Source organism: Triturus cristatus, chromosome 7 (genome assembly GCF_964204655.1).
Source record: "Triturus cristatus chromosome 7, aTriCri1.1, whole genome shotgun sequence".
Classification (NCBI taxonomy): Eukaryota; Metazoa; Chordata; class Amphibia; order Caudata; family Salamandridae; genus Triturus; species Triturus cristatus.
In genome coordinates this window covers 259106794-259133755 of record NC_140590.1, presented here as the reverse complement: position 1 = coordinate 259133755, position 26962 = coordinate 259106794, and the positions used below count along the sequence as shown (strand labels likewise).

Below are 26962 nucleotides of genomic sequence, written 5' to 3'. Positions count from 1 at the left end.
TGCACCTTGAGGCTTGGGTAGTTGATGTTACTGTCAAGCAAGTGTGTAAGATATATGAGCACTGTTTCCTGTGTGGAAATCGAATTTAGGGTATTGTTTTCTGTACACCATATGGTGTACTGTTCCACTTAGCTGCGTAGCATTGTCTTGTGGCCTTTTTTCTTGCCTCCTTTAGTATTTCCATTGTTCTTTGCGGTAAGTTCAAATGTCCAAACTCTATGTATTCAGGCACCAGGCTGCTAAGCTGAGTTTCGCAAATCTTTAATCTCACTGCCTAGAGTTTCGGAACGTTTGTCCAATAGCCTATTTTCATGTGCCCAGAGGCCACTCACTCACAACTCCTGAAGATGCTCTGTTTAACCTTGTTAACTGAGTCTGGGTCAAGAAGAATTGCACTTCTTGTTGATGTAACACTACACCTTTGAATGGTCAGTTGCTGATATGCCATCACCACAGCACAAGTTTCAGACCAGGAGTTACATGGACTAAGTCATCCCAGTTCCCTAAAACTTGCATTTTGGGTTATTAAGGGGCACCAAGTAAGTATTGAAAGGTAGAGCTTTGAATTGATACTGCTGATAGTAACATGAAACTTGGGTATTGACAGCATTCCATTTATATTTGGTCATGAAAGTACGTATCTTGTAAGTTTACAGACGCAAGAAACGACCTGTAGAGTCACCAACCGGAACATCTGCTTTGTTAGAAATTTGCAAAAACACTGGATGGGAAAAGATTTGGGAAAGGGATATGGGGCAGGGGAAAGTAAAGACAGACACTTCTCTACAGAGAAGTGGGGAAGTTGAGTATGGGGCATATTTGCCAATATGGTTTCACCATACTGGAGATGAAAATCAGTTGGAAAATGTTAAAGAACAGGTTAATGGGAAAAAGTTCATATACGTCATTAAATTAATTAAATACATTATTTCAGAATTTCATACAACTGATCAGCTCATTTCAGCTCATTCTATATTTCACAACTTATCATTCGAATAAAAAAGTTGTTTGCTGAAATACAGCCATTGTACAATAATGGTAGTTAGGATGCTGAATTGTATATGTATAACTCTACAACACATATAAATCAATCTGCAGGCAAGATTTGCCTACTTGGTAGTTTGTCAGACACCCGGGTTGTTTTCAGAATCATAAGGTACCAGCTACACAATATGCTCTCTAAATGAGAGCATTAGATATTTACAAGAAAGAGAGCCTAAAGCAAAGACTTACCGTCCTCACTTTGCTGATCAGGGGATGAATCCGAGTCCGATGAAGATGCTACTTCTTTCAACCACTTTTTTCGTTTCTTAGGTGGTGGTTCCGCCTTGATCTTGGGCTGCTTTTGTTTGGATTTTGTAGCAGATTTGGGCGATGACTCTATTCGGGTAGGTTTCTCCATCTTATTTAGCTTTTCAGCTTTTTCAGCCTTCGGATGTTTTTCAGTCTTTTCAGCACGTAATACTCTCTCTGGTTTAGCAGATCTTTCTAGCCTTTCCATCTTATCTGCCTTTACAAGTCTTTCTGGCTTCTCAAGCTTCTCTGCTTTTGATGATTTCTCTCCTCTAGGAGATCTTTCCACCTTCTCTGTCCGACCCAATTTTTCCATTTTATCTACTCTAGCATGTTTTTCAATTTTTTCAATTTTCTCTGCTTTTATTGGCGTCTCAAACCTTTCCATTGTGTTTGTCATCACAGAAGGTTCTACCTTCTCTAGAATAGGTGCCAAAGAAAAACTCTCAGCCTTCTCCACGTCATCGGGCTTTGGTACTCTTTCAGCCTTCTCTACTCGATCTGCCCTTGGCAGTCTTTCAACCTTCTCTACTTTATTCGGCTTCGATGGCCTATCAGCCTTTTCTACTTTATCGGTCTTTGGGTGTTTTGGAACTTTTTCTATTCTATCTGCTCTTGGTGGCTTTTCAGTCTTTTCTACTTTATCAAACTTCAGCATTTTTTCTATCTTCTCTGCTTTGAGGAGCTTTTCAACCTTCTCTACTTTATCTCCTTTTGGTGGCCTTTCACCCTTCTCTAGTTTCAGTGATCTTTCAACCTTGTCTACTTTGTCAGACTTTGGTGGTCTTTCAGATTTTTCAGGTCTATCTGCTTTTAACTGTCTTTCCAATCTCTCAGCTTTACTAGGCTTGGGTGGCCTTTCAGCCTTTGCTGCTTTATGTGCCTTGGGTGGTCTTTCTACTTTTTGTACCATGGGTAGTTTTTCTACTGTCTCCAACATATCTGCCGGGGGTGCCATTTCAACTACCTCAACTTTGGTCAACTTTGATGGTGTTTCAACTGTATCAACTTTATCCAACACAGGGGGAGTGTCAACCTCCTCCATTTTTTCAGCCCTAAGCTGTCGCTCACCCTTTTCTACTTTATGAAGTTTTGGATGCGTATGCACCTTCTCAATTTTATCTATCTTTGGTGGCCTATCAACTCTGTCTGCTTTACTTGACTTTGGTGGCCTTTCACCCTTATCTGTTTTTTTACACTTTTGTGCTTTTTCGACCCTGTCCAGTTTATTTGCCTTTGAGTGCCTTTCACCCTTGTGCACTTTTCTTTCCTTCAATGACCTTTCCAATTTATTTATTTCTTCCACCATTTCAACATTCTCAATTGTGTCCACTTTTTCCATTGTGTCCATTTTTTCCGTTGTGTCCATTTTTTCCATTGTGTCCTTTTTTTCCATTGTGTCTATTTTTTCCAATGTGTCTATTTTTTCCATTGTGTCAATTTTTTCCATTGTGTGTATTTTTTCCATCGTGTCTATTTTTTCCATCGTGTCCATTTTTTCCATCGTGTCCATTTTTTCTATTGTGTCCATTTTTACTATCGTGTCTATGTTCTCCCTTGTGCCCATCACTGTGTCTGCGTTTTCCACTTTGTCCACTTGATCCACTACATCTACTTCTTCTGGCATGTCCATTTGTTCCGATGGTTCAACAGTTTCTATCCTTCCAACCATTTCTCCTTTTGCAGACGTCTCTGCTTCACACGATATACCCGGCGTCCCATTCATTTTGGCTGTTTCTACTATTTCAGTTTTTGTCACAAATTCAGCTTTTGCTGCCATGTCAGTTTTTGTCACAATTTCAGCTTTTGCTGCCACGTCGGTGTTTGTCACAAATTCAGTGTTTGCTGTCATGTCAGCTTTTGATACAATTGCAGGTTTTGCTAACATTTCAACTTGAGTCACATTTTCAGCTTTTGCCACCATTTCAGCTTTTGCCACTATTTCCCCCTTCGCCACCATTTCACCCTTCGCGACTATTTCACCTTTCACCACCATTTCACTCTTCACCACCATTTCAGCCTTCGGTACCATTTCAGATTTTGCAACAGTGTCCACTTTTTCAAGCCTCTCTGGCCTCTCCAGCCTCTCAGGTTTTTCTATTTTCTCTGGTTTTGTTAAGATTAGGGATTTGCTGCTAGGAGTCTTGGGCAGGGTCTGTCTTCTAGAATGGAGAGAAGGAAAGAAGACATTTCAGTGCTTTGTTGAAAAAGGTTCTTGGGTAACATTTTCAGCAAATGTATTTTAATTGCAGTTGATGCTGAGTTTCACAGTGTAGCATAGGAGGAACGTAGTAGGCAAAGTCCATATGAATACATAATCGTATCCATTATGACAGGGACAAGAACTCTTGCAATAACAAAGGCAGTAAAAAAAATCACAAACTCTTGATAATAGATACAGTACCTTGTGGATTAGTTGGTGTCTGAAAAAAGAACTCATCTGACACACCCCAGATTTATACAGCATATCAGACATCAGTCCCCAAACTACATGTTGGAACTCTGATCCCTCAATATACATGTTCTTAAATCTGCACATCGTATTCTCAACCAGAGCTGTGCACATATAGACAATTTTTGTCCCACCACACATTGCTGTCAGTTGCAGGGGGGGGGGGGGGGGGGGGAGGGGGTTATGCCCAGTATGCACACTGGTGAGCCTTGCCACCAATATCAAACAAGGCAAGAGTTTGTGTTTTGAGAATATAGTTGGTGGAATCCTTGTGTCTACCAACAACAGCATCAGAAGATTTAGTTGTAACTCTATTCTATATTGTTGAGACACAACAATATTTATTTCAAAAACAGCCCTGAAATCCTACAAGACCAGCAGCTGTGAAGCATTATATCAGCCAGTCTGCAGCCCTTACAACAAACCTCAAAGGATCAACATTTTGCTCTTAGGCACACAGGTGCGAGGTACCACAGCACAAGAGACTTGTATACATTTCCCTTACATTCAGAGTAAATTGGCGAAGTGGCTTAGCTCGTCCAAATCTTAACTCAGGATTCCTCAAATATTTCTAAGCCAAGCTCTTACTCCCCCCAATTGGACATGTAGGAATGCTACAACACCAATAGGGTTTACCTGCCACCTGCACTTTAGATGACGAGCAAAAGAATAAACTAATTGAGACCATTGTGTTGAAGTGTTTCAAATGCATTTAAATGCAGTAATCATTTTTAATGAATGGAATCTCCAGTAATGCCATGCGCCGAACTGGCCAGACTGCAGCTGGCCAAAGCGGTATCAAACAGGTTTTCACTGAAACACCAACAGCATTTTCTAATATTAAACACAGGTGGTTTAATTTTCAGAATTCACAGCAATACACAAACACACGCACACACACAATATGTCTAGTAGAAGGCGAGAATGAGGCTCACCCTAACAAACTGATTCTATAATGTTGCGTGCCCCACTGCTATTTTAAAATCTAGGCTATATTTTACTGCACAATATACCCCTTGCATGGATTTTTCTTTCGCCATGGCGTGAAAAGTATTTCACAAGTTTTTGTTATGAGTCAGTTAACAAGGTTACACCTGCAAGACACAGTGGCTGGAAGGGATTGTGTACATACCAGGACAGAGGCCTCCACTAGTAGACTGGTTGGATTGGGAGGGTTACAGAATAGTGATAATCTGGATTTGTTTCCTGTGCATTATGTACACCCTAAATCTCTTATTTTGGGTTACCACTTATTTTACTTAAATAAAACACACTGGCAGTTGCCTCATCACTAGTTGGGAAAATTGCTTTGTGACTTAAGGAACAAGTTACTTACCTTCGGTAACAATGTATCTGTAAGAAACATAAGTTAGTTATAGATTCCTTACCTTAGAATTACCCCCAGGCGTCAGACTGGATCGGAACGTTTTTCGTCAGCAGTACTCCTGCGCACCGGTCGACTCCATGTCCGTCGTCGTGGTCGCTGGGATGACGCTGCGGTAGCTACATAGACGCCGCCCTCGAGAGCTGACGTCAGTTCTGTACACGACTTTCCATGCCAGAAGCGCAGAGCCAGGCAAGACACTGACCACAGGAGCACAAAACCAGGGCCCTGAAATGATGTCCTTAACCCTAGAAGTCAGTTCGCAGAACGGGGAGGATGGGTGGGGCAGTAAGGAATCTATAACTAACCTATGTTTCTTACAGATATATTGTTATCGAAGGTAAGTAACTTGTTCATGAATGATGTATCTGTAAGAGACCTATGTAATTATAGATTCCTTACCTTAGAATTACCCCCAGGCTCCAGACCGGATCCAGAGAATATTTTTCGTAGCAGTACCCCTGCGTGTCAGTAGGTGGCGTCAGTCGATTCCCCGTCCGTCGTCGGCATCGTGGTCGCTGGGATGACATTGCAGTGTCTACTTAGACGCCGCCCCTGCGCGCAGACGTCAGTTCTGCCACGACTTTCCAAGTCAGAAGCGCAGAGCCATGCAAGACACTGACCACTGGTGCACATAACTAGGGGCCTAGAAGCCTATCCCTAGAAGCCAGTTTGCAGAACAGGGAGGATGGGTAGGGCAGTAAGGAATCTATAACTACATATGTCTCTTACAGATACATCGTTGCCGAAGGTAAGTAACTTGTTCATCTGAAAGAGACTGTAGTTATAGATTCCTTACCCTAGAATAGATACCCAGCAATACCAACCCTGGAGGTGGGTCTGCGAACCAAGTTCACACCAGAAAGTCCTGGAGAACAAAACAGCCAAAGAAGCCGTCTCTCTGGACTTGGCTGTCCAGGCAGTAGTGTCTCGTAAACGTGTGCAGCGATGCCTACGTAGCTGCCTGACAGATGTCACTGGGGGACTCCCCGAACAAAAGCAGTAGTAGCTGCCGTCGCCATGGTGGAATGGGCACGCAGCCCCACAGGAGGCTCCTTCTTAGCCAAAGAATAGCTGGCTTTGATGCACAGAGCGACCCACCTGGAGATGGTCCCTTTGTGCACGGCCCGACCTCTCTTAGTGCCCACGTAACCAACCTAGAGCTGGTCGTCCACCTAGAATGGTTATGTACGATCCAAGTAGAAAGAAAGCGCACGGTTTGGATCCAGATGGTGGAGCCTCTCTTCCTCTTTCGAAGGAGGCAGAAAGAAGGTGGGCAAAGTGATGGTTTGGCCAATGTGGAAAGAAGTAACCACCTTGGGAAGAAAGGAAGGTCTAGTTCTAAGGACAACCTTGCCCGGATGAACAGCCAGAAAGGGAGGCTTAGAAGATAGAGCTTGTAGCTCACTCACCCTGCGCGCAGAGGTGATGGCCACCAGAAAAGCAGTTTTCAAAGTGAAAAGTCTGAGAGGCCAGTTGTGTAGTGGCTCAAAGGGAGAGCACATAAGATATGTCAGATATAAGTTCAAGTCCCACTGGGTCATTACGAAGGGAACAGGAGGAAAAAGATGAGTAATGCCCTTAAGAAATCTATTTAAAACGGGGGACTTGAAAAGAGAAGGCTCATCAGGTAGCCTGAGGAAGGCTGAAATGGAGGGGCAGAAAGGGGATCCACAGCCTTTGCTGTGCACCATGCCACAAATGTATTCCATCTGCATGCGTATACCGTCTTAGTGGAGGGACGCCTGGCTGCCAAGATTATATCACAGGCTTCGGGAGGCGAGTCAAATGACGTCAACTGCAGCCGCTCAATCTCCACGCAAGAGGGTGGATACTGGACAGGTTCGGGTGGAGGACCGTCCCCTGCTGCTGCGACAGAAGATCGCAATCTGATCGGAGGATCGATGGCCATGTTGAGCAGCTCGAGATACCAGACTCTTTGTGCCCAATCCAGAAACACAAGAATGACTTGGGCCCGGTCGCGCTTGATCTTCTTCAGCACTCTGGGCAGAAGTGGTATATGCGGAAAGACGTATAGAAGACCGCAACTCCACTCGCGTAAAGCGTTGCCTAGCGAGTGCCGCCTTGGAAATTTAAACGCACAGAATTGCTGACATTGCGCGTTCTCTTCGGTGGCGATTAGATCTAACCGAGGCTCTCCACACTGCTGAAAGAAACCTTGCACCACTTCCGACTTAACCATTTGTGATCCATCATGCACTTGAGGCTGAGTTTGTCCTCCCTGGCATTCAGTGAACCTGCTAGGTGTTGAACCACCACGATATGCCCTGATGTTCCAGCTATGTCCAGAGGCAGAGGGTCTCTTGACATAGGGTCCACGACCCTACCCCGCCTTGTTTGTTGCAGTACCACATGGCGGTGGTGTTGTCCGTGAACACCTGCACTACTCTTCCCTGGGCAGAGGAAATGGGAATGCTTTGAGTGCAAGACGGATCGCCTGAAGCTCCAGAAGGTTGATGTGGAGCCCGGACTCTGCCGGAGACCAGAGGCCTCTGATCTCCGCCTCTCCCATGTGGCCGCCCCATCCCAGAAGGGATGCTTCTGTCACCACTGTGTGTTTTGGCTGGGGAAGGGAGAGGGATCTGCTGTTGACCCAATTCTGGTTCGTGAGATACCACTGCAATTGTTGTGCAGTGCCGTCTGAGATCTGGACGCAATCAAACAGATTCCTCTGAGGCTGCGCCCACTGGAACTTCGGGCCCCACTCCAGAGCCTGCATATGCCACCTGGCATGATCGACCAGCAGGATGCAGGAGGCCATGAGGCCCAGCAGATCGGAATCATCGCCTGAATATCCTGGACTCGCTGTTCAGGAGGATAAACTCAAAACTGCGTTGTATCCAGGAACGCTCCGATGAAGAGGAGCTTCTGAGAGGGGGTCAGGTGTGACTTCGGCTTGCTGATGGAGAACCCCAGCAAATGCAGGAGGTCGGCCGTAGTCTGGAGGTGGGAGACGGCAGCCTGGAGCGAGCCCGCCTTCAACAGCCAGTCATCGAGATAGGGGAAGACTGGAACCCCTGATCTGCGCAGATGAGATGCGAGCACCGCCATCACTTTCGTGAACACCCGAGGGGTGCTGGTAAGGCCAAAGTGGAGCACTGTGAACCGCAGGTAACGCCGGTGGGCAGGCAGGACGGGGATGTGAAAGTAAGCGTCCTGCAGGTCCAAAGCTACCATCCAGTCACCAGGGTCGAGGGCAGACAAGACCTGAGCGAGCGTCAACATCTTAAACTACTCCTTCCGGAGGAAGCGGTTGACGTTCCTGAGATCCAAGATAGGACGAAGGCCTTTGTCCTTCTTGGGTACCAGAAAGTAGTACGAATAGCAACCATGACCTACTTCTGGGGCAGGAATGCACTCAATGGCACCCTTGGCCAAGAGGGCCGAAACTTACTGTTGGAGAAGGGCCAGGTGATCCTCTGACATGTGAAGGTACTGAGGTGGCATGAAAGGAGGGGTAGTCTCGAAGGAGAGGGAGTAGCCCCGTCAGACTATTTGCAAATCTCACCTGTCCGATGTGATGGCGCACCAGTGGGGGAGGTGATGGCGGATCCTGCCGCCCACTGGTGTTTGGTGGCCCTAATAGGTCAGACTAGGAGGGTTTGGAGGCTGCTGCAGAAGGGGCTGTGGTGGACTGGCCTGCTCACTGATCCCCAGAACCACGCCGGTGGTTCCCGGCCGCGCTTGGGCTGAACAGCTTGCGCCGGCCTGTGGCTCTGGGCGGGACGTAGCAGGGCACCCCTGGGGAGAAACGCAGACTGCGCAGGGAGGGTGGTGGAGAGGCCCAAGGAGGCGACGGCCATCAATGGGCATGTCCCTAAGGGTGGATTGGACATCTCCGGAGAAACCAGTCCAACGCAACCAAACGTAGCGTCGAAGGGTTACTGACGTGGAAATCGTCCTGCCAAGTGCGTCGGCGGTATCCAGTCCACAGCGGATGGTGAACTTAGCTGCGTCTCTCCCCTCAGCAACTGCACGTGAGAGTACGGCCCGGGCCTCCTCCGGGCACTGAGGCAGCACCTGCGCCACTGTATCCCACACAGAGTGGGTGTAACGGCCCAACAGACATGCAGTGTTTACCGACTGCAGTCCGAAGCTGGCGGAAGAAAACATTTTCTTTCCAAGGTGGTCCAGCTTTTTAGATTCCCTATCCGGTGGTGCGGTAGGGAAGGCGCCTTTAGAAGTGGAGGCTTGAACCACCACGCTCTCAAGGGTGGGGTGTTGGTAGAGGAAAGTGGGGTCGCCCAGGGCCGGGCGGTGGCGTCAGGCAATCATCCTGTCCACGGGAGCCCCTGTGTTGGGCCTGGACCACGTGCCCAAAAGGATGTCTGTGAGGGCTTCTTTAAACGGCAGCAGGGGCTTCGAAGAGCTTGCTGCAGGGTGAAGGACCTCTGTCAGGAGGTTAGTCCTGACTGCCACCGTAGGTAGCTCGAGGTGGAGAGCCTCGGGCGCCTTACGCAACACGACTGCGTATGACGCGCACTCCTCCGTAGCCACGGTAGGAGGAGACAACATACCTAGGTTAGGGGAGGTATCCAGACCACTGGCATCCCCCAGTTCCTCTCTCCAGTCCGGATCGTACTGCATCTGGTCTGTCAAAGGGTCACGAGACCCCTGCCAGTCTTCATCCCCCTCCTCTGGCTGCCAATCTGGCTGAAAATGGCCAGGGTGGAACACAGGGACAAAAGTACCCGACGCTGGTCTGGCTCCGTGTCCACATCGGGCTGAAGCTGGGGTCGACGGCGGATGGGGGTCCATCCGGCGTCGGCTGCGGACGTGGTGCCGGTGGAGATGTAACGAGGTCAAACGGTCAGTATCCAGACCTGGATCCAAGGGGGCCCTGCGGTGCAGAGGCCGAAGTTGCCAGCGTCGAAGGCCTAGGGACCCCAGCCGAGTCCGCGGGGCCCAAAGGCGCGCTGGCGGGGTCGGGCTGCCCAAAGACGGCGTGCATCGCTTCATAAAATTGATGAAGCTAGGCAGGGGTCGCTCCTGGTCCCGGGAAGGCCGGAGTCTACCCTGAAGGCTCCGCACACGGAGTCACGGGAGGGGCACCACCCGCACCCTTCGTCGCGACGGCCGAGGGGAAGTCAAAGAGCGACGATGCTACTTAAGACTTCTTCTTGTGCTTCGACTTACCTGACCCAGAGTGCGAAGACTTGGAAGAGGAGTGATGATGACTCCGCGATCGGTCCCTCCACCTCCCACGCAAACAGGGCCTTGAGTGAAGCTGACCCGACTGCAGGGCCTCGAGGAGCTTTCGGGACCGCTCTTTTAAAGACTTCAGGGCCATGGTTCGGCAGTCGGAGCACGACTTGGGGTCATGGTCGCGCTCCAGGCAGTAGAGGCACACGCGGTGCAGATCAGTCACCGACATTAGTTGGTTACAGGAACTGCATGCCTTTAGCCAGGCATCCCCCTTGCAGCAGGAGTCGGTTGAGACTCAAAAACAAATTCGACAAAATGACTGGGGGTACCGCTCTCTCCGGATCTGAGCTTGCTGGTGCGAAAAAAAAAAGAACTGACGTCAGCTCGCGAGGGTGGCATCTATGTAGCTACCGCAACGTCATCCCATCGACCATGACGACAGACGTGGAGTTGTCCGACGCCACCTTCCAACGCGCAGGGGTACTGCTGACTAAAAACTTTCCGGATCCAGTCTGACACCTGGGGGTAATTCTAAGGTAAAGAATCTATAATTAACTGTTTCTTTCAGATACTTGCTGCTATTTAGTAGAACCTGCTGCTCTTAATGTAGAGCTAGGCCCATGTAACTTTAAGGGGTTGATGCAGAACAGTTCTGCTTTTGAAAACGCGTTTTATGGTCTACTGATAAATATTAGTAAGCATTATATTTTTTAGTTCATTTCTATGTTTCACACTAGCTGTAACAATTTCCTCTAGTTATTTGTCTTTTACTGAGCATGTGTTGTGTATTTAGCAGTTTGTATTCTTTGTTCTTCCATACACTGACAGGGATAGCTGATAGCAGTCAATGTCCATCCACTAGAATATCAAATTAAGGTGAATTGTCAAGTATTAAAAAGACGAAGTCTCAGGTCTGAGAAGGCTCAGGAGGGACTAAGTGCGTACTGTAGAAATGGACATGACTATCCAGAGCTAAAGTGCAGGTTAAAGACTGAAACCCATGGGGATGATTGTAACTCATCCATCCAGTGTGCATGAAGTCAATGACATTATGTTTGATTAAAATGGCAATGTTGCTCTGTGATTTAGATGTTGGCTGCAGGCATTTGTGTGTCAAGCACTCTATTTCCTGCAGGGCCAGCTCAGCCTTTTGCCTTGTATAATAGTCTTGCCTATTAGTCACAATGGTTTGAAACAACTAATTTATATTATGTTCATGATGACTGTCATGTAAGTATGCTTTAAATAACTGCATGGATTTTGATTTGGTTTATTCGTTTGTTGTGTTTAAGGTTGCTCCCTTTCTGATTCCACTACAGTCCTTACATTTTATAGAGCATATTTATAACCCCCTTTTAGGCACAACCTTTTCTAAGACGCTGTTCCTAACCAGTGAGAATTATGACAGAAGGTTTTCTGATGATTGACAGAACAGCCACATTGTTCTTCGGTGAGATCTGTAATAGGAAAATAGGAACAGGCGGAAAGGCTTGCATGCTTAAAATGTCTCACTCCAGCCAGGCCAGTGAAAGTTAAAAGACCTGACTGCATGTGCCAGTCCTTTATTGTGGCCCAAGTGTCATGAAACGACCTTTAGCATAAAAGCATGCTGAAGCCAGTTTTGGAAACTCACAGAAATATTTTGTTTGTCTAAAACTTAATGATGCATGACTGTGCAACATATTTCAAAGGAAGAGGCAACTGTTGAAATGTGTTTACAGTTTTAATAGAAATGGGTCAAGAAGGGCATGTAGGGTGCAAAGGCTACCAGGGTTTCTTACCGACCATCTGGCAAACCCAGTTCATGAGGGTATCTTCTCATTTAAGGCTATGTCATGATGATGTCATACTGATCTTAAATGAGGGGATTCCACTCACAACCCAGTGGGGCTTATCTGCACTTTACATGATGAGCAAAATAATAAATTCAGTGAGACCATTGCATTGTAATGCTTAAAATGCATTTAAATGCAGCAATCATTTTTAATTAATGGAATCTCCAATAAGTCATGAGTTGAGCTGACCAGGCTGCTACTGGCCCAAGCAGCATAAAGGAATATGTTACTTACTCGGTAAGCATTTGTTCGTGGCATGCAGTGCTGTAGATTCGCACGCTTTGCATACTCCTGCCATCCAGTGTTTGGTCTGGATGAGTGCAAGTTGTTTTTCTTCAAATAAATATTTTGAGCTACGAGGTAGAGTGACTCCTCCTCTTGGTGATAATGCGCATAGGTATAGGCTCCATTGTTCGATCATTTTCCGGCAGGCAGATGAGAATGGAGTGTAATAGAAGTGTAACTAAAGAGATGTCCATGTGTGTAATAAGTAAACCTCAATGGCAACAGGTCCGGAGGGGGAGCAGATACATGTTAATCTACAGCACTACATACCACAGATGCTTACAGGGTGAATAACATTTTCCATTCGAGGCATGTTTGGCTCTGGATACACATTCTTTTAATAGACTATAAACCAGTCCTCCTAAGACGCAGTGGCTAACCTGTGAGCACTGCCTGTCCTACATTTGCTTGCTGGCGTATTAAAACATACACATAATAATCTTTCGTGAAAGTGTGCAGTGTACACAATGTAGCTGTGTTGCATATTTCAGCTATTAAAATGTTCCCACAAAAGCTATGGATGCTCCTTTTTTATGAACAGAGTGGGCTCTAGGATGTGCAAGTAATGTCCTCTTGGCTTGAGCATAACAGGTTTAAATACAGTTAACTATCTATCTGGAAATACCTGATGTCCATTATGAGGTGGTAAAAACGCAACACATGTTTATTTTTCCTAAAAAGTTTTAGTTCTATCAGTGTAAAACATAATAGGCCTTTTGACACCTAATGTGTAGAGAGCTCTCTCCACAACTGAGTCTGGTTGAGGGAAGAAAACTGGCAACTCAATAGATTAAGATGAAAGTGAGAGAGAATTTTTGGGAGAAATTCAGGGTTGGTACGGAGGACCACCCAGTCTCTTTGGAGCTGGAAGAAAGGCCCCTAAAAGGTTAATTCCTGGAGCTCACCAACGTGTCTAAGTGAAGTTATGGCAATCAAAATGGTCACCTTCCGAGATAGAAATTGAAGGGCGCAGTTGTGCATGACCTCAAATGGAGGTCCGATGTGGCATGTAGGAACAATGTTAAGATTTCATGGGGGTGCAGGTAGAACCTGCGGCAGAATTACTCTTAAGCCTCTCCATGAAGGGTTTAATGAGTTATTTTGAATAAAGATATGTATTGCCTATTTTCGCTAGTGGTAGGCTTACAGGCTTCTTTAAGAATGGTCATACATTCTGGTGGTAGATTTAAGTAACTAAACTAAATGACCTCAGGCGCCAGATCACAAGGTTGAGAGCCTTGGGATCTAGGTGCCTGATTTCTCTATGGTTCTGAGTGAGAAGATCCAGCCTGTTAAGGAGCTTCTTGCGGGGTACTAGAGAGAGGCCCTGTGAACCAGGGCTGATGGGCCCATGTAGGAGCTATTAATATTAGTGGGAGAGATGTATGCCTGAGCTTCCTGCCCAAAAATGGAAGAGTGAAAGGAGGAAAGGCGTTGGCAAATATGTTGCCCTTTTATTGTGAGTGTGGGAACCTGGATGCAAAGTTTGGACATGTGAAATTTTCTGTGGTTGCGAACAGATCTATTTGAGGGAACCCCCATTTGTGGAAGTATGGGAAGAGAACTTGGGGTGAACTTCCAACTCATGGACTTGTTGCTGCATCCTGCTGAGGAGGTTTGCACATTTGTTGTCTGTTCCCAGAAGGTATTCTGCTAACAGATTCATTTTTTGATGTAAAGCCCACCCCTAAATGGTCTGGGATAGGTGAGACAATTGTGCAGAATGTGTACCACCCCCCTTTCCCTGTTTGTGTAGCTACATGGTTGTTATATTGTCCGTACTGACTAGAACAGCCTTGCACATTAGGTGAGGTAGGAACTCTTTTAATGCTTGGTAAAAAGCTTGAAGCTGTAGGTAGTTGATATGGATACACCAGTATTTGGCATCCAAGAGACCTTGTTCTGACAGGTCTCGCAAGTATGCACCCCAATCTGTGAGTGAATAGTCCGTTATGAGAGTGATGTAGCGAACAGTATTGAGGAAAGGTTGCCCTAACAATAGGTTGTTGGTGTTCTATCACTGCAGAGAGGGATGAGTGCGGTGGTCTATCAACACACGATCGTCTAACTGAACCTGTGACTGAGACCACTGTTGCGCTAGGTATTCCTGCAACAGACGCATGTGTAGACGTGCATGAGGGACAATGGCAATGTAGGAGGTCATCAAGCCAAAGAGATGCTTCTTTAAGTTGTAACCTTACAACTTTAAGATTTTGTATATTGTTGTTTTATATTTATTGGGAAGAAGGGAAATGTTGTGGTGATGTTATCTTTTATATGCATATTCACATGTCTCTATGATATGTACTTCAATATGTTTCTCCACTGGTCTCTTTGATACTGTAGAATGTTCCCATAATGGAGTATAGAATGTTGTAATGGAATATAGACTGTTGTAGGCGTTGATTGCTTAAGGTTCCATATGGGGCAGTTGTTCCTGTCGCTGCCTGGGCTTTGGCTGTAAATATTAAAGCTTCTTAATTATACCTTCGTTATCTTGGTGTTTATTCGATGAGGCTACCACAATTTGGCGACAGTTTTAGCCACAACCCAGAAGAATCTACAGCATCTCTCGAAAAGGACCACCTGTAAGAAGACGGCAAATGTGCTGAATGTGATCGATGCGGACTGCTGTGACAACATATTTTAGGCCAGTGTGCACTGTGATTAGTCAAGCTTACCACATTATGCTGTACACAAGTGTTACAGTCTGAAACAGTTCAGCGTACAAGAATTTCTGAGGAGGTGTCATGTGAGTGCACGCATTTGAAAGAATCTTGCCTGTCAGTCATGCAGTAGTCAGGCAGCGTACATCGCAGCCTGAGTCCACTGCGTTCCCGAACATTGCTCTGACACACAAAACATCCAGGCACATGCAGGACATTCCGTAGTCAGGCAATGTGTGTAGGAAGCTGGTTCTGCATATACTGTACCAAAGTATGGTATAGTGTGCACAGAGTCCATGGGTCCCCAAAGGCTTACAGATGTAAAAGTAGATTATACCTTACTCTCTATTTGAGGTAGTGTGGGCGAGCAGTAAGACTTTATCAGTTCAGCATTTATTGTACACACTCAGTCAAGAAATTATTTCACACACTCAAAGACTGAACTCTGACCAACTGTTTTCTTTATAAATATTTCTTCGTTGTATATTATTTTTAAAACCAAGCAGGACTTGGTGCAGGTAAGAAAAGGATAATGTTACTTACCCAGTAAGCATCTGTTCTTGGCATGTAGTGCTGTAGATTCACATGCATTGCATACTCCTGCCATCTAGTGCTGGGTTCGGATGTTTGCAAGTTGTTTTTGTTCGAAGAAGTCTTTCCAGTCACGAGGTAGGTGACTCCTCCTTTCGGTGATAATGCGCATAGGCATCAACTCCATTGTTAGATTGTTTTCCCCCATAGGGTGAGAATGGAGTTAGTATGTGTAGAATAGAGATGTCCATGCATATGAATGTGAATTAAGAACTACAATTACTACAAGAGACCGGGGAGGTGGGTGGGCGCATGTGAATCTACAGCTCTACACGCCAAGAACAGGTGCTTACTGGGTAAGTAACATTATCCGTTCGAGGCATGTGAGCTGTAGATCACATGCTTTGCATAGAATATATAGCAGTAAACTCCCAAAGCGGTGGCTAACCTGTAGCAGTTGTAGCTGTTTGAAATACAGTTTTACGTACTGCTTGGCCTACATTTGCCTGTTGTCTTACTAACACATCCACACAATAGTGTTTGGTGAATGTGTGCGGTGTAGACCATGTTGCTGCCTTATAAATATCAGCTAAGGGAATATTTCACAAGAAGGCCATAGTAGCCCCTATTTTGCAAGTATAATGCACTCGAGGGGGTATTAACAAAGTTCTCTGTGCCTTAACATAACATGTTTGGATACATTTTACAATCCATCTTGCAATACCTGACTTAGATATAGGATTGCCCTTGTGAGGTGGAGAAAAAGCAACAAATAGTTGCTTTGTTTTCTGACAATCTTTGGTTCTTTCTATGTAGTAAAGTATAGCACGTCTAACATCAATTATGTGTAGGGCTCATTCTGTTACAGATTCAGGTTGAGGATAGAACACAGGTAACTCAACTGATTGATTGATATGAAAAGCAGAAACTATTTTAGGGAAAAACGTAGGATTGGTGCGAAGAACCACTCTATCTTTGTGAAGCTGAAAGAAAGGCTCTTGTATAGGTAATGCCTGAAGTTCACCAACTCTCCTTAGTGAAGTTATCGCTATGAGGAAAGCAACTTTTCACGATAGGAATTGTAACTGACATTTGTGCATTGGTTCAAAAGGTGGACCCATTAGACTTGTAAGGACTATGTTTAACCCCTCGCATGCGTGTGTCGGCCGTCGCGAGCACTACCTCGGTAGTGCTGCGCACGTCCGATGGCAGACGCGGCCCCGCCCGCGCAATAAATCACTCGCGGCGGAATTTACGCCACGGTTAACGGGTTAAGTTCCACTCTGGAGCAGGGGGAATTCTTGGTGGTATAACCCTTTTTAATCCTTCCATGAAGGCTTTAATCACTGGTACTCCGAATAGAGATAACTGTTGCCTATTTTTTAAGTATGCAGCTACCGCTGCTAGATGTAAACGAATAGATGTGTAAGCTAGTCCGCATTGCAGTAAATACAACAGATAACAAATTATGTTCTGTACAGAAGCATCAAGTGGATTGATATTGTTACAATAGACAAAAAAAAAATCAATTTTGCTGCATAACACGCTCTAGTAGTAGGTCTTCTGGCGTCTTTGAGAATATTCATACAGTCTGGTGGCAGTTGTAAATAACCAAACTATGTCTTCAGGAGCCAAATCGCTAGGTTGAGTTCGCCGGGATTTGGATGTCTGATTTCTCCATGGCTCTGAGTGAGGAGACAGGGTGTGAGATGTAGCTTCTGATTTGGAACCACTGAGAGTTCTAACAGGGTGGTGTACCAAGGTTGGCGAGCCTATGTGGGGGCTGATAAGATCAGTGTGAGGGACATTTGTCTGAGCTTCCGAACCAGTAATGGAATTAGTGGGAAAGGCGGAAAAGCGTAAGCAAATATCCCTGACCAATTCATCCATAAAGCATTGCCCTTGGATGCTGGGTGTGGAAACCTGGATGCGAGGCTTGGGCATTTTGCGTTGTGTACTGTAGCAAACTCATCTATCTGTGGAAAAAACCCATTTCTGAAAGTAGGGAAGAAGAACTTGGTGGTAAAGTTCTCACTCGAATACTTGCTGCCTCTGTCTGCTGAGCAGGTCTGCAATCTGATTGTCTACTCTTGGAAGGTTTTCTGCTAGGAGATTTTGTGGTGAATTGCCCAATTCCAAGTGGTTTGTGCAAGGTGCGACAGTTGGAGAGAGTGAGTCCCTCCCCGTTTCTGTAGGTAGTACATTGCGGTCATGTTGTCTGTGCGAACTAAGACAGTCATGCCTACAAGTTGGGTGAGAAAACCTTTGAGTGCTAGGAAGACTGCTAGAAGTTCCAGGTAGCTGATGTGGAGACGTCTATGATTGTCCGACCACAGTCCTTGTACTGTGTAATGTTGAAGATGGGCACCCCAACCTGTTAAAGATGCGTCTGTTGTCAGTATAGTCTGTAGAATCAGGTCTATGAAAGGTCCCCCTTTTGCTAAGTTTTGAGGGTTCCACCACTGTAGAGAGCGATGAGTGCGGCTGTCTACCAACACTAGATCGATTAATAGACCCGTTGATTCCACTGACTCGGTAGACATTCTTGCAGAGGACGCATGTGAAGCCTTGCATGAGGTACGATTGCAATTCAGGATGCCATCATTCTCAGCAGTTGCATTAAGACTCTCACTGGTAATGACTGGTTGGGTTAGAATTGTTATAGTGTGGCCTGAATAAAGTGAATTCTGGCTACATTGGGAGTGGCTAGAGCTTTGAGAGTAATGAGGAAAGCTCCCAGATAAGATTGCGCTTGTGCCGGGCAAAGGTGAGACTTTTGTGCATTTACTGTAAAACCTAACTGGTGAAGTAGGTGCACTGTTGTCGGAGTGTGAAGAATACAGTTCTGGTAAGTACCCGCTTTGACAAGCAAGTCGTCGAGGTAAGGGAAGACATGTATACATTGTCTTCTGAGATAAGCAGTGTACGAAAGTGGCTCTGTATATACTGTTCCCAAATAGGTACAGTGTGTACAGAGTCCACAGTCCCCAGAGGTTTGGCAGAGGCTAAAGTTAGATATAACCTTACTCTCTAAAGTGGTAGCTTGGTCGAGCAGTAAGGCAGTATCAGAGGACAGTGTACAGCATTTGTTGTACACAATCAGTCAGCAAATGGTCTCACAAACTCAAGAACTGAACTCTAGGCCAATGGTTTGTATATAAAAATATATGGTTGTTTTATTTTGGAACCAACAATAGGTAACAAAATATACTTTCTCAGAATGAGATGCTTTAGTTAAATACTTTTCAATAGGCAATAGTCTTTTGAATTCAATAGTTACAGTTTGTTGCAATTGGCAACACAGTTCAAACACAATTATACTTTGAGCTCAATGGGAAATTCAAAGTAAATGCAATTGATTACTTTTAGGATTACTTTTCTAACTCCAGGACTGGATCCTAGATTCAGTCCTGTGACAGTTCCTCGAAACAGGTGAGTAAATACGTTTTAGTTACTGTTGTGATTTTTAAGCAATATTTTAAAAGTTGACACTTCGAAACTTTTTCTATTAAAATCACCAATGTTATCCTATGTGAGGAAATTCACTTAGCAGGTAAGTGGGGTTATTGTTTCTTGTTCTAGCTCTGTGTTGGATCCTGGGTCCAGCACTAGTGTACCACCTGTAAGCAGTTGAGAGAATGCATTTAGGTTATACAGGCGATTTTCAACGAATATTTGTAAGTTTGCAAAATCGACACTTAGAAAATTTTTCAGCAAAAACCAGGCAATGTTATCCTATGGAAGGAAATTCAAGTTAGAGGTAAAGTATGTTCTCGTTACTTTTGTAATCCAGTGCTGAGCTCCTAGGCTCAGTACTGGGACATCTATCTAAAACAGCTAAGTAATTACGTTTTCACAGTTGGTACGATTTTTAAAGAATATTTGTAGTTTGCAAAAATCGACACTTAGAAGAAATTTCACAGAAAAACAGTAAATGGTTTCCTATGGAAGAAAATTGAGTTGGCGGTAAGTATGGTTGTAATTATTTTTCAGGGTCAGTGCTGGGCACCAAGATCCAGCACTGGGATCCCTCCTAATAGCAGGTGAGTATTTTCGATTTCGTTACTCGGTTGATTTTAGGTGAATATTTTAAAGTTTAGAAACTCCACACTTAGAAGAATTTTCAAGTGAAACCAGTCAATGTATATATGCACTTATATAGCGCGCAAATCACCCCTAGGGGTATCTCAGCGCTGTACTCATACCGCTGTAGGAACCCTTCCTGGCTTTTCCGTGTGAAGTGTCCACTCCTGGGCACCCCCATGGTGAAGCCAGGCATCCCAGCGCTGTTGGGGCCGTTGTGGAGATTAAGCAAGCTATTGCCCAGAGTTGCAGCGTGGGAACCATGATTAGAATAGGCGAGAATATCAGGTCCGAGGAATTTATAGCCCGAGACCCTGCCGCGGCGGGAATCGAACCCTGGTCCCGGACCAGTGCTCTGCATCGAGGTCTGCCGCTCTAACCATTGAGCCACACTTCTCCACTGTGACTCAATGTTACCCTATGGAAGAAAAGTGAGTTATCGGCTTTTGGGTAAGTACTCGACTGGCAGAGTTAAGGTTCTGGGCATATACTCGGGGGTCTCCCAGGGTCAGGTAAGAACAGTTTTTACACCCTTAGCGGCACAGGGGTAGCCGGGTGCAGAGTGACGTAGGCCCAATGTTAACCTATGGGAGGCAGGGGGCCCGTGGTTGGTGGCTGCTGACTAGCAGGCCATGCGGCAGTGGGAGCTGGGCTCCTGGTCACTTGCTCAGGGCAAATGGGGAAGTAGGTTAGAGTAGAAGTTGCACTGCCAGGGCCACTCGAGCGGCTGGGTGCAGGGTGCTTTTGAGCTGTCGGGCGCTCAATGGATTGCACTAGAGAAGCTCAAGAACGAACAAATGCTGCAAGCTCGGGTGAAGATTCTTCAGGTGCGACCACCACTTTGAGAGGTAAGTTGGGTAGTTGGAGGATAGGTAGGTACCCAGGAGTTGGGCACAGGGGGCCGCAGGGCACAGGGGGCCGCAGGGGTGCCTTTTGGTGTCGGGAAATCTTACCCTCTGTGGATCGCCGTTGGGGGGGTCCCTGGTTCTGAGGCTGCAGGCATAGTCCGGAGCGTCGAGGTGGGTCCTTGGGTGCTGGATTCAGGGTCACAGTCGCCAGGGGGACGTCCTTGTGGTCTTTGTTCACTCCAGCACAGGCCAGGCTTGGCAGCTGCAGAGTATGTAGGGTTCGCGGTTCCTGGCTGATGCCAGGGGTCAGTTACTTGCTTTGAGCAGTACCAGTGCTCGTGGGAGTCCCAGATGCTTAGAGTCACAAGGTAGCCAGGTCCTCCGGGGTTTGTGAGGTTGCTGGCCACGGGAGGAGCCGGGATTTAGCAGGAGCAGGTTAGAGGGTTGACAGGCCGGTAGGGCTGGGACCAAAGCAGGTGGTGTCTTCCTCTTGTTAGCAGCTGCACGGCAGGTCTTCTTTCTTCTTGATCTTCTTTGCTGTTTCAGAATCTGTATCTAAGGAAGGAAGGTTCAGGGTGCCCCTAAATACTAAATTTAGGGGTGTTACAGGTAGTTAAAGGGCAGGGACCACTGGGTACCTGACCTGGGGGGGGGTACACCCCCTATCCTGCCACTCTCCTGTGGGAGGGGGGCAGTGGCCTAGTCCTGATTGGGCAGGGCTCTCCATCTTCAAGATGGCGAGAGCCCGGAGATGTGCTTCACCTCGCCTGCCCCACCTGAGGGGTGGGATTGGCAGAGGCTGGCACACCCCCTGTCCTTCCTTGGGGTTTCCGGCCAGTCTTCCCGCCAGAGTGGAAGTTTAGAACCGGTAGGGGCCAGTTGCTGAGTACAGCAAGTGGCCTGGAGAAGCTCACAAAGGCGGCATACCTTTGAAGCTTCCCCTGCCCATCCTGGGGGAGGAGACCTAGCACCTCACCCAGGATGTGCATTGTTGCAGGCCCAGGAGAGCGGATGGCTCTCTGCCCAGGGGTCCAGCAACATGTCTGATGTGTGGCAGCCTAGGCAGCCCCTCAGACAAGACGTGGATTGTAGATTAGTTTCAGGGGGCATCTCTAAGATGCCCTCTGTCGTGCATTGTACATTAAATCCTGCACTGGCATCAGTGCGGGTTTAATGTGATGAGAAGTTTGATACGAAAGTTCTCAGTCTTCAGTGGAGCCATCATGGTGCTGTGGAGTTTGTGTTGACGATCTCCCAGCATCATATACTCTTAAATGGCAGCACTGCACCTACAGTGCCCAGGAATGGACCTGGGTACTGTAGGGGCACAGGGCTCATGCTCCTGTACCCACACCACTGGCATAGGGCACCCAGCTAGAGGGGTGGCTGATGTATGGCAGGGCAGTGTGTGTTGTGGGTATGGCACACAGGGATGTGTGCCATGTCGACTCTCTGTTTTGTTCTATACCTAGACACTCAGCCTGCAAGGGCAGTGTGTTTGTGTCAGGGTACAGGGCCTCTAAGGGTGGCACAATAAGTGCTGCAGCCCTTAGGGGTCTTCCCTGGTAACAAGGCCCTGGGTACCTAGTGTACCATTTACCAGGGGCTGACATGTGGCCAGGGTTTGCCAATTTGGGTTTTAGGTTTCAGCACAGTTTTTAGTGAAGGAACATAGGCCCTGGGCACCTGATTGGCAGGAGCCCAGGGCACACTCATTTAAAGTACATTCAGCAATTCAGCAAAAAGTGGGGGCATACCATGTAAGAAAGATGGCACTTTCTCACAAGCAGCAACTACTGCAAGACATTTGGTGAACACTCTGGGGGCTGTGGTGACGCCAAATGGAAGTACAGTGAACTGGTAATGTTTGCCTGCTATCACAAACCTGAGGTATTTGCGATGAGCGGAATGAACTGGAATATGAAAGTAGGCGTCCCTTAGATCTAGAGTGGACATAAAGTTGCCCTGCTACAAGACAGGAAGTACCTGTTGAAGAGTTACCATGTGAAAGTGTTCTGACAATATGTATTTAACTCTCTGGGATCTAGAATAGTTCTCAAGGAGCCGTCCTTTTTGGGAATGAGAAAGTAAAGGGAATAAACCCCTGACCATTGGTACTGAAGTGGGACTGGTTCTATAGCCCCTTTGAGTAGTAAAGATTGCACTTCTTGTTGAAGCAAGTGCTGGTGGTCTGGTGATAATTTGTGAGATCGAGGAGGAATGTTTGGATTGTTGTTGATAAGCACCAGGTAATAACCACGTTGGATAATTCCAACACCCATTTGTCTGTTGTTATTGATTTCCATATGGGGAGAGAGTCTTGAAGTCTTCCACCGACAGGTGTGGAATAGTCAGAGGGAAGTGTTGGGAAGTCACTGTTTGCTTGCGGAAGGGGAAGTGCAAAGTGTGTTGTTTTTAACTCTATCCCTGGGACTGTTTCCTCTATAACCTCCTCTGAAAAATCCTCTTGTAATAGAGGACTGGGAATTGCCTTTGTAGGAGGAAGTGTTCTGGTCAGTGCCTGTGAACTTGGACCCTCCCCTATAAAAAGAGCGCCGTAAGGAACCTCTATTGCAGGGAGATTGAAGCGCTCCACTCGATTTTACTGCATCAGTGTCCTTTTTCATTTTTTCGAGGACTAGATCGACTTCAGGGCCAAAGAGATGTTTTTTAACAAAGGGTATAGCCAGGATGGATTGTTGGACTTCAGGTTTCAACCCTGATATCCGCAACCATGTGTGCCGTCGTTGTAAGATAATAGCATTTACTTCTCTAGCTGCGGTGTCAGCCTCATTCAGAGAGCATCTGATAGAGGCATTAGAAATTAGTTTGCCTCCCTGGACTAGTAAGTAAGTAAGTACATTTTTTATTGTTTGGTCGATTAAAACCTTAACAATATAAAAGACATAGTAAAAAAGTAAAAAAAAAAAAAAATGTAAAGACATTAAAAAGACGAGAGACGGTAAGTCAACTTTACATCAAATAAGAAACTCATAAAATATAATTGTTTAAAAATTAGCCAAATAGTAGTCCCTTTTTTTTCACTGCCAAAGTTCCAGCCCTGTTAAACTTTCCTTTTTTAGGTCTCGCCTGAGACAGCGCTTTAGCGCTGCTCTGGCGAGACTTATAGTAAGCGAGTTTTGGAAGTGCAAACAGTGGCTTTTCAGGCCTCCAAATACAGTGCATGTGCGTCGGCCGGGCGCGCGCACCATTTGGAGGCCTGAAAGCACTCGTTTGCTTTCACTTTCGCGAGGCCGCACGGCCGCTTTGATGTGATCGCGATTACTTTCACACATTAAACACGGCACCCAGTGCGTTTTTTTTTTTTTTACAACTCTCACGAATGGCCTCCCTTCCCTATCCCGTCTCGGCTCTCTGCCCAAAGCTGGTCGTTGGCAACAAACTCAGGCACTGTCTATACATCGGTAGGGGGTCTGTTCTTTATTCTAAATGACAAACGGGTAGCTTTCATGTGGTCAGGAAAATGTGTTACTGATTTTAGTCTGAATCTTTATTCATGGAACTGCATCAGACTCCTTGCCGAAAACATCAGTAATTGTTACTGTAATTGTATTTACATTATAGCGCTTACTACCACTGACAATCTGCGTTGAAGCGCTTTTCATCAATTTGTCTCCATTCATCAACTCGTTTACCGTCTGCTTCTGGTTTAAGAACAAACCGCTATTACACAAGTTCTCCATTTTAAAGTTTCATGAGAACATTATTCTTCAAACAAACTACTGACTCATAAACGATTCCGCCCCGGGACTTGTTGTGCCAAGTAACGATAAAAGTGCTGCCTCTAACAGTGTCCCGAGCGAAACACGCGACCAATTAACACACCAATGAATGCCCTCTCCCCAAAAACACACACAATAAATGAAAAAGTTATCTTGTGAGGACCAGAATAAACACAGTTCATGCGGCTTCCGAACGCCGATAGGCAGCCCTTCTCTGGCTCAAAGGGGTGTGAATAAATACACCAGTTGTGTCTGTCACGCGCGTCACCCTTCTCGTTGTACGCCACTCGGCTCCGCCATTTTGCACGTGACTCCAGAACCAGTGAAAGAAAGCAGCACGCCTTAGATGGCTCTTTGAAGAGATGAAAGGGCAACAAAATCACATATCCACGGGGCGGGAACATTGTCTGCCATTTAACTATCACAAATTGAGCACGTAAAACATGAGCGCGAGGCCATCATTCGGCTTCACATGAGAAGTCTATAAACGTTGTTGCCCGGGGGGTCGTTTGGTGAGCTCTGGGTCACCCGACTGACTACTCTGACTAGTAATTATCCATCACGTTCTTTGATAAAATGGATTCAACAGGGAACAAGCATTTGCAATGCAATAGGTCTCGCAGTTATACGAGTTTGAGCTATTGGCATTATAAATGACAGTGCCTTTTATTTATGTGTTAAAAAAAACAAACTTAAATAAAAAGCATTGTCATTTACAATGCCAATAGCTCAAACTCCTATAAATGCGAGACCTATTGCATTGCAAATGCTTGTTTTTTTCTTCAGTCGTTAACACCCTCGATGTTGCTTTTTTATGGTCAGTTTTATGAGCCTGGTCAAAAGCTTTGAGGAAGTTGATCAATTTACAGTTCAGTTGTGGGTCCGATGGATTTAGACACGCGAGTATTGCGACTCTACAGGACCTGATGCCTCTTACATTAAAAATTTGTCTGAATAGGGTGGCTCGAGCATTGTAGAGTTTGTTGCATATACAGATTACATGAATGAAATCTTTGCGGTAGCCGCAGAGTTGACAAGATTTTGGCCGTTTGTGCACCCAAGTAGGCTGATCCGCTGTTGATGGTAATTTTCCGAAGCGTATTGCCATTACTTTTTCGGATAAAATGAGAATGTCATGTTCAAGTAAGGAATAACGTAACCTTAGTTTGAAATGTACTTAATACATATATTCAATGTTTCAATCATCGTTCAATAGAAACAGCATGAAGAGACATATATTCAAATGAGCAAATTATGATTACCCTAATGTTGGGTTCTCGATACTTGACCTGTAAAAATACAATATTGTTTGTACTCTATGCAAACTGCCAACTAGATGCTGGAGTGGTATTGATCAATCACACGGTTTTATAATATGTATATTTCTTTGCATTTTGAATGGCTGCATTATAATGTACTAATGTGATATAAATATGTTGGTGTGGGCTACTGTACATTTCTACGCTCAGCTATACTATTCCAGTGTACTACATTAGTGGTAATGATGAGTTGAACCGTTTCTGTATATAAAAAGAAAGGTCTTTCTGTGCAATTTACGTACTACTGCATTACATGCTTTCTTGCGAAATCAAGGTCTTTAAGCATGTTAACGAATCACATAGGATTAGGTTATACAACTGTAATATATTAAATGTATACCACCTATGTATCATTTAGGGCTCTCACGTACGTGATTAATTAACGATGATAGACCTTCCCGTTATATACGGTTTCAAAAGAATTTCCTTCAACATGAGCCCCCCCCCCTTTTTTGCCAGGCCTCCATCCTTGGCTTTGAGTGATGACTGCGGTTTTGGGTTTCACTTCCTACGGACAAGGTTTACGGTAGAATCCTAACCATGCTTTGCACTAATTAGAGGCGTGTCAGTTTCACGCTCGTACACGCCCCGCAGGATTACGTTAAATAGCGTTCTTTAGAACCCGCTCAATGTCATTAGTTGCTGAGGAATTGACGAACTTGGACGTCTTTCTGGAGTGCATTAAGTAAGTTTGTCGACTATTTCCAACTTGGGAATCGGCATATGAGATAATGAAATCACTCGTTAGAACGCTTACTTTACACCAACAAATTATACGTGCAACTATTTCTGTAGCGAACACACCGTTTTAAATTTTTTTTCGCTTTGCAGCTACGCGTTCTAGTAGATTCGTCCTGTGAAATGTTCGGCCCTCTTTCGGTGTAGAAAGCCCGGTGGCCTTTAAGGACTCGATGTGTCCTTGTTATTACACACATTTTTAAATTTCATCATGAGGAACGTTGTAGTGCCAAAATAATCTCAACTTTTGTTAGAGTTTTTTGGGATATACACCCGTTTTCTTTAACGCTTTAAATTTAAACATAACTTAATCATGTACATTCCAACAATCACTGTTGCCTCAGACGATTTATTGTATTTATTATGTTTTCCCGTGCGTCAACGACTTTCGTATACCTCCCCTTTGGGTAATTAACTATTCCCCTGCCATCCTTGCCAGATGTAGGATTCATAGTCAATTTTATAACATGCTCCGCTTATGCGAAGTGCCCTAAATCATGTTGTTCCCTTCACAGTTTGGGATGATCGTTACGACGGCACCACACTTTTTTGACTGGAGTAAATAACCTTCAAGGTACGTGTTTCACTTGCTTCACATTACACTGAGTAGACCTGCAGG

General features: G+C 45.6%; 1 protein-coding gene across 1 annotated transcript in view; it reads right to left on the bottom strand.

Moving 5' to 3' along the window:
• PRR12 (proline rich 12) overlaps positions 1–26962 on the bottom strand; it is a 638795-nt gene that overhangs the window by 192470 nt on the left and 419363 nt on the right. The window contains exon 9 of the mRNA XM_085616148.1: positions 1234–3455. Coding sequence (XP_085472274.1) covers positions 1234–3455 — 2222 coding nt within the window. The remainder of the gene's footprint in view (positions 1–1233; positions 3456–26962) is intronic.